Below are 15,070 nucleotides of genomic sequence, written 5' to 3'. Positions count from 1 at the left end.
CATTTGCATCCCTTCGTACCATTTGGTCTTCTGGGAGTTGCAGCTTCTTAAGCCTTGGGGTTCTGGCAGAGCCAACCCTTTTGGTGTGCTTGGGCGGTTTGGACTTTTTAAGGGCTCTAATTCATCTGTTGTTGACACTACATATCTGTAAGCATGGCCTCCTAGACAAAGGAGGGCTGACTTTTTTTATATCATAACCATAAAATCATATCCCTTATTAGAACTGCAAGTTACCTTTCACTTCTTTCATACAAATAATGGTAATAATTCTGTCTAATGATGGCAGTGGCCAGAGCAATTCTTATTCAATCTTAGCAGGAGGGATTTTCACAGTTTCTTTGCATGTAAATCTTCCATTATTTGGATGGGGTCATTATATCTGTAATATGTATTTATAGTTGTTTAAAGACCTGAATGTTTTATGGAATAAATTCTGACGTGATGTAGCTGGGAGCTCCGTGGGTGTTCATTATGCTATTGATTCAAAAGCCCACCACTACCCAGGGAAGATAAGGGGAAGATTTGGAAACTGGTGAAAATTCCTTTTGCTTTGTACAAATAATCTCACAATTGTTTCAAGAAAGGAGCCTTTGCTTATTTTTTTCCCTCAAGATAATCTCTGCCTTTGTTTGAAAAAGGTTATTGATTGGATTGTTAACTTAAATAGTCTGTGGCGGGTGTGACAGAGCACATGGCTGCAATTAATCTTGCAACGCAGAATCCATTATTGAAGAAGCACTAATGAGCCGTTCTAAGGCCTTCACTGGTCACAGAGCGCCTGGGAGCAGCAGATTGCTCCTGCCCTTTAATGTCACTTTTGGTCTTTAGTGTTATACAGCTGGTGTAAGCAGAAGAGATTTTTAGAGAGACTTTTTTTTTGGGGGGGGAGCGTACTTACGTTTGCATTCCCCTTACCACCAGCCTGCAGTTGCACTGGGTGCAAGGGAGATAAGAAATGGTCTCTGAGCGTGCTCACTCTCCACTCCTCTGACCAGATGTCTGGTGGACGTAGTGTACAATTAAAGCCAGTGGCATGTGAAACACAAGTGTCACTATAAAATATGGTCTCAGTCACAGAGTTCAGATCCAGAGAAGAGTTTTGACAAAGCTGAGGGAGCTTTCAGACCTGATCTATACTTTAAAATATTGCTTCAAGACAAAGGGACGAGCTGCTGGAAGCCCTCTCACTGCAAGTTTTATTGTCTGTGCTGTTTATAGCTGTTGCAGCATAGAAAAAGTTTAGGTAGAGAATAGTTACGGTAGATTAGAAACTGTCGATGTTAACATATCACCTTCTCCTTCAACAGAACTGCTCCTGGGGTGTACTTTAGAGGTCTGTCTATTGACTTGGGTGACACCATAAATATGTGTTACTTCTTCCCCTTGTTAGATCTGCAGAGGAGATACGGACATGAGAGTGATCCAGGGCTTGCTGGGGCTCAGCCGCCACCTGAATTATTAACTGAGTTCCAGCTGCAGACTCTTTGCTGCACACCTTCACCACAGCAAATGCTGTTTATCACAAGATTCTTGAAATAGGGCTGTTTCTTCGTCTTGGCCACATAAGAGATGAAATTATGCAAGAAAGACTTTCAGCTCTCTGGCTTGTGCACTACCACAGTGCCTGTAACTTGAACTACACTTTGGACTGCTCTTTGTATGAACCAAAATTGTTTGTGGGCTGAACTAGCCTTTTTTTTTTCTGTTGTTGTTCTTGGGTTTAGTTTTTTCTTATAGAGGGAGTTTTTATCTACCTATGGTAGCTGGCTATATGCAGCTACAGGGCTTTGTGTTCGAGTATTCTGCCAAAGAGGGTGTGCCAAGATGTGCTGTGATAGGGAGCAGGGTTGGTGTTCACTAGCATCACTCCAGGAAGTCTTGGATGTGTGAATTGTCTCACAGGTTGTGAAAAGCACTGGATTTTGAACCACAGTAGCAGGAAAATAGGGAGATTTTTGAAGAAGGAGAGTGGGGAAGGCAGGAAAATAAAATGTATCTACTGACATGCGTGACATATGCTACGGTGCCTCGTCATGCTGCTGGCGTAAGTGAAAATAGTATTTCCAGCAACATTAGGCTGAGGTCATGGTACCATAAGGTAGGTTGCTTAATGTGAAAGAGGATCTGACTTAGAGGATGAAGAAAGACATGTCCACAAGATATTCTTTATCCCTTAGACATATGCATTAGCCCTGGGCTAACAGAGAGCGGATCTGTGGCTATGCAGACACAGCTGTGGGCATTTATTGGACTCTTTTGCAGTCACAGCATTTGGATAGAGAGCCCAAAGGAGTGAATAAATCAGTATATTTTTTTAAAAAAATATTTCTTCTTTGCTGCTAAAAAGAAGCCCCAGTGACCCACACTCCAATGTTAATATAATGCTTTAGCAGTGGGGTTGGACTGGATGACCTCTGGAGGTTTCTTCCGACCATACCATTCTGTGATTTTTCTAAGCAATCCTCAGCCTGCAAGAGCCCCTTTCTTTTAGGCTTGTGGTGGGTGTGGCTCTTAAGAAGGGCTCTGCAGGATAGGATGGATTGCTTTGAGGATGAGACACCATTGAACGAGATGCAGCACAGAGGAGTTGCAGAGGTGTTTTTGAGGCAGATGAGGAAAGAGGCAGTCAAGACTGATGGCTGGAAGAGAGCAGGAATGGCTGTGAAGGGACAGAGATAAAGTAGTGAACAAAACCTGACCTTCATGTCATTTGAGAAAGGGAAAGTCTTTAGCTGGAGTCTCTACAATGAGCAATGTGTGTATGCAGGCAAGTGGGCACATGAATACGCGTACACATTGAGCTGCCATTTATTTCTGTGGGTTTGATTCCATTCTTTCTATTTCTTTTCAAATGTGACTGAGGCTATTTAACTCTCTGATTAACTCACCTCCCTGTATGAGTTGTTTCCTGTGATATATTCCAGCACTGTACAACCTTTCTGGAAGCTGACTCTGCTGTTGGGATGAATTCCTCCCTGACGTGCAGTGTGGCACATTTGTTCTGTTTACTGGTGCTGGAATGAGGTTCTGCTTTTGCTGTAAATCAGATCTGGAGGAACATTTCAGTGTCATGTCAGGTTCTACTAGTTTGGTAGTATCAGAAATTATATGAGGTCCTCTCAGCAAGGAAAGGTATGATGTCACATCTCTTTCTGCACAGTTGTGATTTCAAAGTCCCTAGAACTTTCGTTTGGACACAGTCCACTGTAAATCTCAGTGAAATCTGACTCTTGGCTTTGTGTTGACATTTCAAGGGCTCCAAAACTCAGTGATCTTCTTAGCCCATCTGAGCTCATCAGCACTGTTAAAATATTTCTGTATTCAAAGGTCTTCAGGGTGATATGAGCAATATCATTGGTCCCTTCTTCCTTAAATATCTCCTTTGCTTTCCTGTTCAATTTCCTTAATAACTTATGTACACACATTTCTTTGCCAGGCAGGCTTAGTTTTCCTATCACAACCATGTGAACGAAACTGGAAAAGAAAAATCCTTATTACAGCATTTGGTGGGGTCGTGAGCACATAAAGGCAATACATTCCCTACAGCACCACTGCCTTATCTAGCAATTCCTAGCAACTGTTTGCTTTGCTAGCTAGAATATATAGAAGCTTCTTGCAGGGTAGCAATGGGTGATGTGACAACACAGCAAAATACTGCTGGTAGGTCTGGCAGTGAAGATAGCACATCTATGCTCGCATCTACCATAGCGGTGCTTTGTTTTCTTACTGGAGAAGCAGCCTTTCTTTCCCCACTCTTAAAAAGACACTGAGGCTGGTGGAGGTGGAAAGGGCTTTTTCCTACCCACTGGCTCTAGTTCTAAGAACAGCAGATTGTTCAGAAGTGAAGAAACCCTGTGCACCTGATGGTGTGAGTTTCCAGAAGCAGCATGTGGTGGTTCTGGCTGTGTGGTATTTACGGTCCCCTCTAGTGGGCTACCCCTGTCCCATGCCTCCCACCCCTGACTATGTACCCCAGTGTCAAGGGTTCTGTGTGTCAGAGAGGGGTGCTAAACAGGAGGCTTCCAAGAATGCTAGCAGTACCTTATTGCAGGTGACTCAGGGACTGCATTAGCCTGCTAGGGATGGTTTGGGAGGACAGTGCTTTATTTCAGTGGTATATTTTTCTTGGGTGGTTTGGTTTTGTTTTGGTTTTTTTCTTTTCTTTGTGTTGTTTGTTTCTTTCTTTTCTTTTTCTTCTTCTTTTTTTTTTTTTTTTTTTTTTTTTTTTTTCCCCCAGAAGGAACACTGATCCTACCTTTGGTTTGTTTGTTTCTTTGTATTTTCCCCTCCAGAAAGCCCATTGCTGACCCTGCTACTGTGATACCGCTGTTTTGCAAAGCTGGAGTCGACACGCATGTAGGGGCAGGGGTTGTAACTCTGGCAGTTTGTCCTTCCTGATTAGATGTGACTGTTCTGCTAGCTTTCCCTTCTTTATTCCTATCATTTAGTTTGTTGTGGGAGTTGGCTTGGGATTTTTTCCTGTCGGTTTCTTGTTTTGATCCTGGAAGGTTAGCTGTGCAATTTGGTTTCTTCTGTGCCAACCAATTTCAGTGGCAGAGCTCTTAAAAAGAAAAAAAGCTGTATCCCTCCATCCTGTCCTGCTTCTTGTCTGTATACTGCTGCTTCCATTTGAGTGAAGTTTCCAGAATTGCTCCACCGGTTTGGACACCAGGAAGGGGAGCTCTGAAATGGAGATTAACCTCATTTCCACCAGGTCCTTCAGTCCAGCTGAAACAACGCTAATTGAAACTGTACTCCAATTTCTATTAAGACAGATGGGGTCTCTCTGAAATTGGGTTTGTTTCTGGTTTCATCCTTTCTCTGGATTTCTTCTAAAAAAAAAGAAAAAAAAAAAAAAAAGGGCAAGGGGAAAAAAAACCAAAACACCAGGGAGCCCCACAAAAACCAAACCCAAAGCCAAACCATTTTTAAGAGCTCTGAGAAAAACCTGCTTTGCCAATGGGGAATGGGTGGGGACAACTCTGATTTTCTCTTGTGCCCGGCAGCGAAAGGGTTAATGCCTGCTTTCCTCTGGTATCTGTTAGTTGCAGCCCATGTTGTGATCAGTCCATGTCCATGTGCGTTTTGTTCCCAAATTTAATACCGGTTAATTCACAAGCAATGAGTGAGCCTTGACAATGACAGTTGTTTCCCATCTTCCTCAGGACACCCGACCTGCCTGCAGTTCACCACAAACATGACTGAGGCTGTTAAAACCTATCAGTGGCAGTGCATTGAGTGCAAATCCTGCAGCCTTTGTGGGACATCTGAGAACGATGTGAGTTTGTTTACCTTTTCACACAAATAAGCATCACTGCAAGCTACTGTCATGCCTGTCCTTGAGGAGCACATGGCAATGGTGTGGGTCATGGCTTTGCTACTGCTTCCAGGCAGCTCTGAGGAAGGGCCACTTCTGAGAACAGAAATATGTTTCCCTGCAGTGCCCCTGTTCAGCTGTTGGTTTCTGCTGATATTACTACAGGTATCATCTAGGGCCACTTAAAATGGTGATAGAATCATAGAATCGTAGAATTGTTAGGGTTGGAAGGGACCTCAAGGATCATCTAGTTCCAACCCCCCTGCCATGGGCAGGGACATCTCACTCTAAATCAGGTTGCTCAGAGACACCTCCAGCCTGGCCTTAATAACTGCCAGGGATGGGTCTTCTACCACCTCCCTGGGCAACTTGTTCTGGTGTCTCACCACCCTCATGGTGAAGAATTTCTTCCTAACATCCAATCTGAATCTACCCATTTCTATTTTTGTTCCATTCCCCCTAGTCCTATCAATACATGACACCCTAAAAAAATCCCTCACCAGCTTTCTTGTAGGCCCCCTTCAGATACTGGAATGCCACAATAAGGTCTTCTCAGAGCCTTCTCTTCTCCAGACTGAACAACCTCAACTCTCTCAATCTGTCTTCATAGGAGAGATGCTCCAGCCCTCTGATTATCCTTGATACTTGTGGCTTGTCTGTTTATCCAACAGACATTAGCTGGAGGCTATAAACTCATGTTGGAGGGAGCTCTGAGAGAGTAGAGTTTTAATTATGGTAGTCTGGAGTAGATGTGAATAAGCGATAATGCAAGAGACGGCAGTTAGGTTTTTTCTGTCCCTCATTTGACTGACTTTCTTGGCAGGAAGTTTTAATTTGAATGACAAGTTCTGGGAAACATGTAGAGCACTTGAACTGGAGTGGCTAGGCCTCTCTGGTCACCTAATCACCTATCCCAATGATTTCCAAACCACAATCCTCAGCCTGCAGATGAACAGTCTCCTTTCTGCTCGGTTTTCAGTTAAAACCTGATGCTAAGGGTCCTTGGAAGTCTTTGAGAAACTTGGAGAAGTGGCAGTGGCTGGAGAGCTTTGGAGGCAATTAGCTAACACTGCATTTCCTACAGCAGAATGAATTTGACACCTGAGATTATTATTCTTTTCTTTTTCTTTAGCAGTAAGCATGGAAGTCTGAAAACAGGGAGCTTTCTGTGTTAGGAATCAAGATACTGCATCTATTTGCCCTACAAATATAAGAAAGTGCTGCAGACAGCATGGGGGATCATAATTTCCATCTGTTTCACAGAGCATTCACTTCTCTGAGTTTTGGAGGCCCGGCTAAGACAAGGCTTTTGATGAAATATTTCCCCTAAAGAGATGAGGTTCAGTACGTGGTCACATTGGAGCTCAGCAAATTCTGTCCCCTTCTTTCAGTACAGCATATTCCCAGCCTAACAGCTTCTACCTCGACATTGTGAAGACACCTTGGAGAAGAAATCCTTCACCTCTCAGACAGATTTTTCCAGTGACAGCTCATAAATGTGGTGGTTGATCCTGGATGCTCAAGTGTGATGCCTGTAGCCTTTTACATTCCAAATAATCTTTTAGTCTCTATATTGCAGCTCTGCATTCCTAGCTGAGCACTGATGATTACCATGCTTATGTTTTTGTCTTGGCAAGAGACTAATATACATAATTTTCTCTCTTCCTTCTCCCTCTGTTACCCTTCTGTCTCTCCAACCACCCCACCTCAGGACCAGCTGCTCTTCTGTGATGACTGTGACCGTGGCTATCACATGTATTGCTTGAATCCACCAGTCTTTGAACCCCCAGAAGGTAATATATGTTGGAAGTCTACTTTGAAAAACCACAATAAGATCCTTTAGGAGCAAGGAAGAATTTCAGAAAGGTAGCCTGGGCCTTGCAGGGGTAAGGAAGCAGTATCAAAACCAGAGACAAGTAACACTGGAAAAAAAGAAAATAGATGTGAAGGCCTAGTGTGGTCTGAGATATCCCATTCAGTCTTACCCAGTCTCTACATCATCTTCCAGAACATGACTCTTTTGAGGGTCATGGGCACCTTTGGATGTCCTAGGTAGCATTGGACAACTCAATTTTGTAGAATCGTAGAATGGTCTGGGTTGGAAAGCACTTTCAAAGGTCATCTAGTCCAAACCTCTCTGCAGTAAGCAGGGGCATCCTCAAATAGAGTAGGTTGCCCAGAGCAATTTGGTCAGTTGAATTAAGCTCTTGTGAACTGTGACTTTGGACCAACCTGGTAGCCTTTTATGAGGGCATAACAAGGATAGATGATGATAAAACAGTAGATGTGGTTTATCTTGATTTCAGTAAAGCATTACACAATATCTCCCACAGAATCCTGGATGATTGGGTAGTGAGGTGGATTGTGAACTGGTTAAAGAAAAGAAGTCTTAGAGTTGTGGTCAATGGGACAGAATCTATTTGGAGGCCTGTATCTAGTGGGGTCCCTCAGGGGTCAATATATTCATCAACAACCTGGATGAAGGCACAGAGTGCACTGTCATCATGTTTGCTGATGACAAAAACTGGGAGGAGTGGCTGACACACTGGAAGGCTCTGCTGCCATTCAGTGAGACCTGGCCAGGCTGGAGAGTTGGGCAGGGAGAAGGGCAAGTATAGCATCTTGCACCCGGGAAAGAACAACCCTGTGGACCTGAATAGGTTGGGGACTGACCTGTTGGAGAGAAGCACAGAGAAGAGGGATTTGGGCATCCTGGTGGATAGAGGGGTGACCACAAGCCAACAATGTGCCCTTGTAGCCAAGAAGACCAATAGTATCCTGGGGTGTATTAGAAGGGTTATGGTCAGTAGGTCAAGAGAGGTTCTCCTCCCCTCTACTCTGCCCTAATGAGGCCACATCTGGAATATTGTCTTCAGTTCTGGGCACCTCAATTCAAGAAGGACAGGGAACTGCTTGGAAGAGTCCAATGCAGAGCCACAAAGATGATTAAGGGAGTGGAACATCTCCCTTGTGAGGAAAGGCTGAGGGAGCTGGGGCTCTAGCTTTGAGGAGGTTACCTTATTAATGGTTATAAATATGTGAAGGATGAGTGATGGGAGGATGGAGAAAAGCTTTTCTCAGTGACTTTGAAAGATAGGCAAGAATCAATGGGTGCAAGCTGGAGCATGGGAGGTTCCACATGGGCTGCCCAGAGAGGTTGTGGAGTCTTCTTCTCTGGAGACATTCAAAACCCACCTGGAAGCATTCCTGTGTGACCCACTCTAGGTGATGCTGCTCTGGCAGGGGATTGGACTAGATGACCTTTAGAGGTCACTTCCTATCCCTAATCTTCTATGATTCTGTGATTCTGTGGCTTCCTAAGAAGTCAAAGTTTCAGAGAGAAAGCCCTGGACAGGCAAATCCTCACTGGGAGTCTGTTGTCAGAAGACTGAATTAAGAGAAGTGACCTCCCCTGTTCACTGGTCTGCCTGGGCCTCAGCATGGGGAGAGTTTTACGGTCCATATACATTTGGTGTGTAGCTGTGATCTCTGCAGGGTATTCAGTCTGACTACACTACAATGGGCTGTAGTTTGTCACTTGGCTATGGAGCAGAGGAACTAGTCCCTTACCATTATTGATTCTGTGACTAAAATCTGCAGAGAGCAGTAGAATTGGAGAAGGAGACATGCGAGTGTGAATGACTGCGGTTTGCACGAGGGGTGAGACAAGAATAATTACAAATCAATCATGCATTCAGGAGCTAAATGTTTGTAACTTTGATAAAGAGGAGACTAAATCCAGAGGGGGAAATTTTGAAATGAAGCTAATAATTAGCTAAAGGTTCCTGTTTGACTGGGAAGTGTTGTATTGAAAGCATGAAAACATAAAACCCCATGCACTGCACACTCCAGCTGTGCTGTAACTTGTGTAGAAAACCTATGCACACAACGCCAAGGGCAGCACTGCCTGCATCAGAAAAGTACAGGCAGTTCCAGCGTTAGGAACATTTGATATCCTCTTCATGTCGATCTTGACACAAACTCTGAGTGCCTGGATTTGTTGTGATTCCTATAAGAAGGATTTCCTCATTTGCAGGAAGCTGGAGTTGCCATTTGTGCCGGGAGCTGCTCAGAGAGAGAGCATCAGCTTTTGGCTTCCAGGCCTGAGGAGCTCCAGCAGTTGAGAAACACTTTGCTCCTGGTGTTGCCATACCAGCATATAACTCCCATCCAGAACACAAAGACACAACCCACGTCAAAAGGAATGGACACTCAAATCCACGAAGAGGTATCTGTGGTATTCACTGTCGCTAAGGTCATGCCTCCTGGGCTCTGCCTGAAGGATCGAGTACTTTCCTGATGCTCCGGATGAGATCTTCACTGCTATGCATGGTTGCTGCTTGCTGTTACAGACTCACATGCATTATAGAGGGGGAGGGTTGTTACATTGACATGGAGAAGTCAGTTTTGTGTGGCCTTGTGCTTTTTCTGTCTAGTCTTCTTTTTAACAAAGTAGTAAGATACCTCCCAAGGAACTATTGGTGAGTACTTCGTCTGAGAGCGGCACCAGTTCTTTCTCTTCACAGGCTTGACTGGAAATCCCTTTACTGCAACCACTCTGTATTCATAGTGGGCCTTTGAGAGTTGCATTAGCTCAGTACTTCCCAGGTCCTGAACAACACATTGTCACTGACAGAAGCACTGATCAAAAGTTTTTGGGGTGACACTCTTCCCTGGATCAAATGCTTTGAGTTGGCAGCTGCTTTCAGTGTTTCTGAAGAAAGAGCAGTAGCAGTATGTATGCACACAGATGCTTAGAAAAGCTGTCCATCTCTGATCTGTCAGGACTTTCAGGCACACCGTCCCACCACAGTACTAGCATACAGTCCAGACTCATCATTGTGGCTTTGTTCAGAAAACTCTGAATGGGTTATGTATGTAACTGACTTGCTGTGCACCTCGGAAAACTGAACAAAAGAAAAATGTTGTCTTAAGCTCATTGTAAGAAAGCAAAATTGTCACTTTTCTGAGCAATCTGAAGGAAGCTGCAACAGGAACAACTTGGGCTTAGGGTGAAACGAAGCACTTTGATTAGTTTTTTGATGTTTCTAAACTAAAATGTTCTGCAACTTTAGTCTGGGAATTGCCTCATCAGGACTTCCAGCATTTCTAAAGTGTTACTGTTGGGTTTTTTTGTTTTGTTTTGTTTTAATCAAAGTACTAATCAAGGTCTAGCTGAATTTTCAAACAATTTTGGACCCAAATTCTCTAGAATTGCATTTTTGGCAAATGTGCTAATTTGCCCAAAACTTTCCCCAGCTCTAAAGAAAGAAAGAATTTACTTAACCTAAAAGGAAAGATTTTTCATAATGGTTTCAAAATTCAGATAGAAACAGTTGCACTTGATTTAAACAAATCTCTACATGTGAAATGAAGAAACATTAGGCAAGAACATCAATTAAAAACTACTCTTACAGCTGAGTCTCTTTGAATAATTTAGGACATCCCTAGGAGGACAAGTGAGTACTTTAAAGAATTTCGACCAGATACGTCTTTAAGATTAAAAACACACAACTCCCTGAACTGCCAAGTAGCCCAGAATGACCATTTTCTGTACTTTTAATGCATGGATTAAGGTGGGTTTATAATAGAAATTTCTGAGAGTCCCCAGCAGCATGTGACTCAAGTTGCTTGTACAAGTAGGTAAGGACACTGAAGACTATATTTGGAATATTTATATTGATCGAGACTTTTCCACAAAGTTAAGTGTCCCTGAACACTTGAAAGGACATTGTGCAAGAACACTGGTGAGCTAATTTTTCTTCCTTCTGCTAATTACGCTTAGTTAGAATGAACTATACTAACCTAATGCACACTCCTTTGTTATTTAGATAGTGTCTTCACCTTTCACATTTTGTTCAGCTTGCACACTGCGAGTAGCCACGTCAGCTGCTGGATTCTCTCATGTACTGTCTCAGCCTCTTCTCAGGCTGCAAGCAGGAATATTTTGGCTTGGTAGAAAAGTATTCAGACAGTATTTATCCTAGTTGTATTGGACCAAATCTTTCCTGGAGCAGCTGGACTGGCTACCTGCAAAATTCGTTTGATACCTTTGGCTTTCCATGTGGTGATCCCTCAGATAAGGCAAGGGTGCAAAGAAATTTGATCATCAGATGTGGGAAGGGTAAAGTGGGAGCCTGTGGACCGGTGTTAGGTGTTGGGTACCTGGGCCACAGTTCATCCACATGAGCTTTTGTAACCATCTGTTCATGTGGTTAAGCTCTACTGACCTAGCACTTTGAGACCATCACACAGCTCAGGCTGACACAAAATCCTGTTGTTGCTGTAGCCAGGGGCACGAGCACGTATTTATCAGAGACAGCACCGTACTCTCTCATGAAAAGTGAATGTTTTGGCAAGAAGGACAGGAGTTGAGAAGTGTGAGGAAAGTTTTATGGTGGTGCTGATGGTGGGAGAAGCAGAGGTGGGTTAGTGTTAAGGCTGGTGCTTAGGGAGCTACATCATAAAAATGGACCTTGCCTTCCAGTTTCCCTGAGTTTGCAATGACCTTGGAGAGGAGTAGGACAAATGGAGAGGAAAATGCATATTGGTTTAGCCTGTGTTAAGCAGACAGGTGGTGGCTCATCATGTAAGACTTGGTTAGCGCTGTTGGTGGAACTGACTGGTGCAGGAGGACAGTGCTCTCCATCCCTGTGACAGAGACGATGCTAAATGAGCTGTGCTCTGCACGCATGCCTGCTTTCCTATTTTGTGGGTCTGATCCATGACTCTGATGGTTTTCTCCTTCCACAACCGTTTTGCAGGGAACACTGTCTTTCATGTTTGAAAATATTCCTCAGTAGCCTTGCTGAAGTCTCATCATTAATGAGGTATGACATATTGAGAGATTGCTAGATCATCAGTGGCAAAATCTTGTTTGGCCAATATCAGGGTACTTACCCACAGTGGTCCAGCTGTGTTTCATCTCTCCAGCTTTGTGCTGTGTTGCTGTGTATATAGGCAGCTCCAGGTAATTTTGGCAGCAGATGTAAGCTCACTTTCTCATGCTGAGAACTTCCTTCATCTACTGTCTCTCAGTCTGAGATGGAATGAGGTTTGAATGAACTTCTCAGTGACATTTTTAGCTTGCGTTCTTGGTGCATTTTAGAAACATTTGTTGATTGTGATGGTTTAGCAACCCACCACAGCTGATCCAGCAAGCAAGCACTGCTGTACCTTCCTCACTGAGATGTGCAGAGGTGCCATAGACATGTGAGTGAGGAAAAGAATTGTAGAAACACTGGCAGCTGATTTCCTGTCACCTGGTACCCCCTTGGGGACAGCTTAACTGCAGAGATGAATGACTCTGGGGACACCATCTGCTGTCAAGCATATCTCAAGATCCCTCATAGCAGCAGTCTGGTCTGGACAGTGAACATTGTGAGGTCTTCAGCTCTGTATGCTGCTCTCTTTTGCTGTGACAAGATGTGCAAGATCAGACTCTGGCATATTTCAAAACTCTTCCGCATAGGCGAGGCAAGGAATATTTTCACACGATCCAGGGCAGACTACCATGGGAGATGGCAGATCCTGCATCCCTTGAAGTCTTCAAATCAAGAGTGGGCAGCTTCCCAGAAGATGTATTATAATTAAATGCAATCGTAGTTAATCACAGGAATGCCTGTCTGAAAAAGGCTTGTGTTGTAGAGGAAGTCAGGCTGGATGATGTAATTGTGCTTCCTGGCCTTATTATAAAACCAGATGTTTACTCTGGGAGAGGATGTATTTAAATGTGAGCTGTGCCTGCATAATGGCTGTACAACTGTGTCAGGTAAACACACTCGTTCTTGTTCCTTCTCATTTGTAACTCATTTTGGGTAACCTAGAAAAGGTTAACTATAGAAAACAGACTTTACTGATGCAGTAAATCGTGCACCGCCTCCTTCGTGCCCATGATGGCAGCTACGTCGCTGTCGCCTCAGGAGATTCCAGAGATCAAACCATCCAAACTATATTGTGTGAAAGCATGGCTCGGTTCTGGCTTCCCCTCTGTCACATTTGTGTGTTGTGTTGCACATTTTTCTACCCCATGGTGAGAAGACTGCCTGGGGAGGAGAAGGGGAATTGCTGCAGTGGCAGGCGCAGGAACCAGAGAGGCAGAGGAATGGTAACAAAAAGTGGGTGCATCCAAGTTGTACCGGTAAGAAAGTGAGCTCATGTTACTGTCACAGAGCATTGCCTTTGCTGTAGCTCACCAAAGGCAATGCCTTTAAGAAACGTGAGATGGGTCCCAGTCTACCTCCAAACTATACTTCCATAGACATGCCTGGGGACTGAGTTTACAGCATTTCTGTAAATCTACCTTAGGCCAGTTTGTGATCTAGGCAAGCCACCATTAAGTGTGTTCTTTTGAAACAAACATTACTCTAAATAAATTTGAAATCATCATTTCTCAGCTTTCTTTAAAAGGAGCTCAGTAAATTCTGCCCCAAAGGAAGACTCTTCCACAGTGTGCAGTGTTATGGGGCTGTTGCATGTTCTTTACACCTACAGCATGTGTTTTGACAGGGGTCACTGGGGAGGTGAGGAGTGCATGGGGGTAGAAAGGAATATTAATTAAGCTTGTCACTGCTGGAGGGATAGTGTGCATCGTGTGCAAGAAGATTCCAGGTGGAGATGGGCACGATTTTTCTGTGTGGAATCTTAAAAAAAAATGTGCTTTGGGGAGAACCACAACAGTTCACAGATCTGGGTTAAATCTGGCAAATTATTTCATACCAAAAAAAAGGGGGGGGAAGGGGAAATATTGGAAGAGTTGAATGTTTCAGTCTTTTCAGAATGAATCATGTCAATATTATTTGAAAGTTAATTTAACAACAACAACAAAAAAGTAGCCTTCATTTGACACAAAATGTTTAATGGGAGGCTCAAAAGTATTTCAGAGCTATCTGAATTGAAATTTTCCAGATATTTCTGATTTAGTGTCATCTCCACCACTCTGCCTCTGGTTAATTCAGTTCCAGCAAATCAAGAAATTGGGTTACCAAAAGCTTTACAGTACCTACTCAAAAGAAAGTTAGTAGCTATGGAGGAACAGGAATCTTTAATATCACAGTATCACTAAGGTTGGAAGTGACCTCAAAGATCATCAAGTCCAACCTGTCACCACAGACCTTATGACTAGACCATGGCACCAAGTGCCACATCCAATCTCCTCTTGAGCACCTCCAGGGATGGTGTCTCCACCACCTCCCTGGGCAGCCCAATCCAATGACAAATGACTCTTGGTGAAGGACTTTCTCCTCACCTCAAGCCTAAACTTCCCCTGGTGCAGCTTGAGACTGTGTCCCTTTGTTCTGGTGCTGGTTGCCTGGGAGAAGAGACCAACCCCTTCCTGGCCACAACCAGCTTTCAGGTAGTTGTAGAGGGCAATGAGGTCACCCCTGAGCCTCCTCTTCTCCAGGCTAAACAATCCCAGCTCCCTCAGCCTCTCCTCATAGGGCTTGTGTTCAAGGCCTCTCCCCAGCCTTGTTGCCCTTCTCTGGACACGTTCAAGTGTCTCGATATCCTTCTTAAACTGCGGGGCCCAGAACTGGACACAGTACTCAAGGTGCAGTCTAACCTGTGTAGAATACAGGGGCACAATGACTTCCCTGCTCCTGCTGGCCTCACTATTCCTAGATGCTTTGCTTTTTTTCCCATAGGGACAAACCAGAAGAGACTATACTGGGAACAGTTTGGCACCACTCTAGGAGGGCAGAAGATTAAAATCTGGAGGAGAAGGTTGAAATATGGAGTTTTGTTGAGTTGGTT

The 15,070-nt window shown here is 44.0% G+C and overlaps 1 protein-coding gene across 4 annotated transcripts in view; it reads left to right on the top strand.

Moving 5' to 3' along the window:
• DPF3 (double PHD fingers 3) overlaps positions 1-14,814 on the top strand; it is a 208,751-nt gene extending 193,937 nt beyond the window's left edge. For 2 of the 4 annotated variants that reach the window (XM_068162155.1, XM_068162150.1), the window contains 3 exons: positions 5,166-5,278; positions 7,029-7,110; positions 9,354-14,813. In XM_068162155.1, the coding sequence (XP_068018256.1) occupies positions 5,166-5,278; positions 7,029-7,110; positions 9,354-9,424 (266 nt within the window). In that variant the 3' untranslated portion in view covers positions 9,425-14,813. Of the gene's footprint in view, positions 1-4,292; positions 4,350-5,165; positions 5,279-7,028; positions 7,111-9,353 lie in introns of those variants that run through there. The other 2 variants (XM_068162151.1, XR_010990279.1) reach the window with 2 other exon arrangements.
• Positions 14,815-15,070: the final 256 nt, after the last annotated feature.

This window comes from Melanerpes formicivorus, unplaced genomic scaffold (genome assembly GCF_026170545.1).
Source record: "Melanerpes formicivorus ecotype bairdi unplaced genomic scaffold, bMelFor1.0.p_v2 SCAF_62, whole genome shotgun sequence".
NCBI lineage: Eukaryota > Metazoa > Chordata > Aves > Piciformes > Picidae > Melanerpes > Melanerpes formicivorus.
The sequence above is the reverse complement of the archived record's forward strand: the minus strand, read 5'-3'. Positions and strand labels throughout refer to the sequence as shown.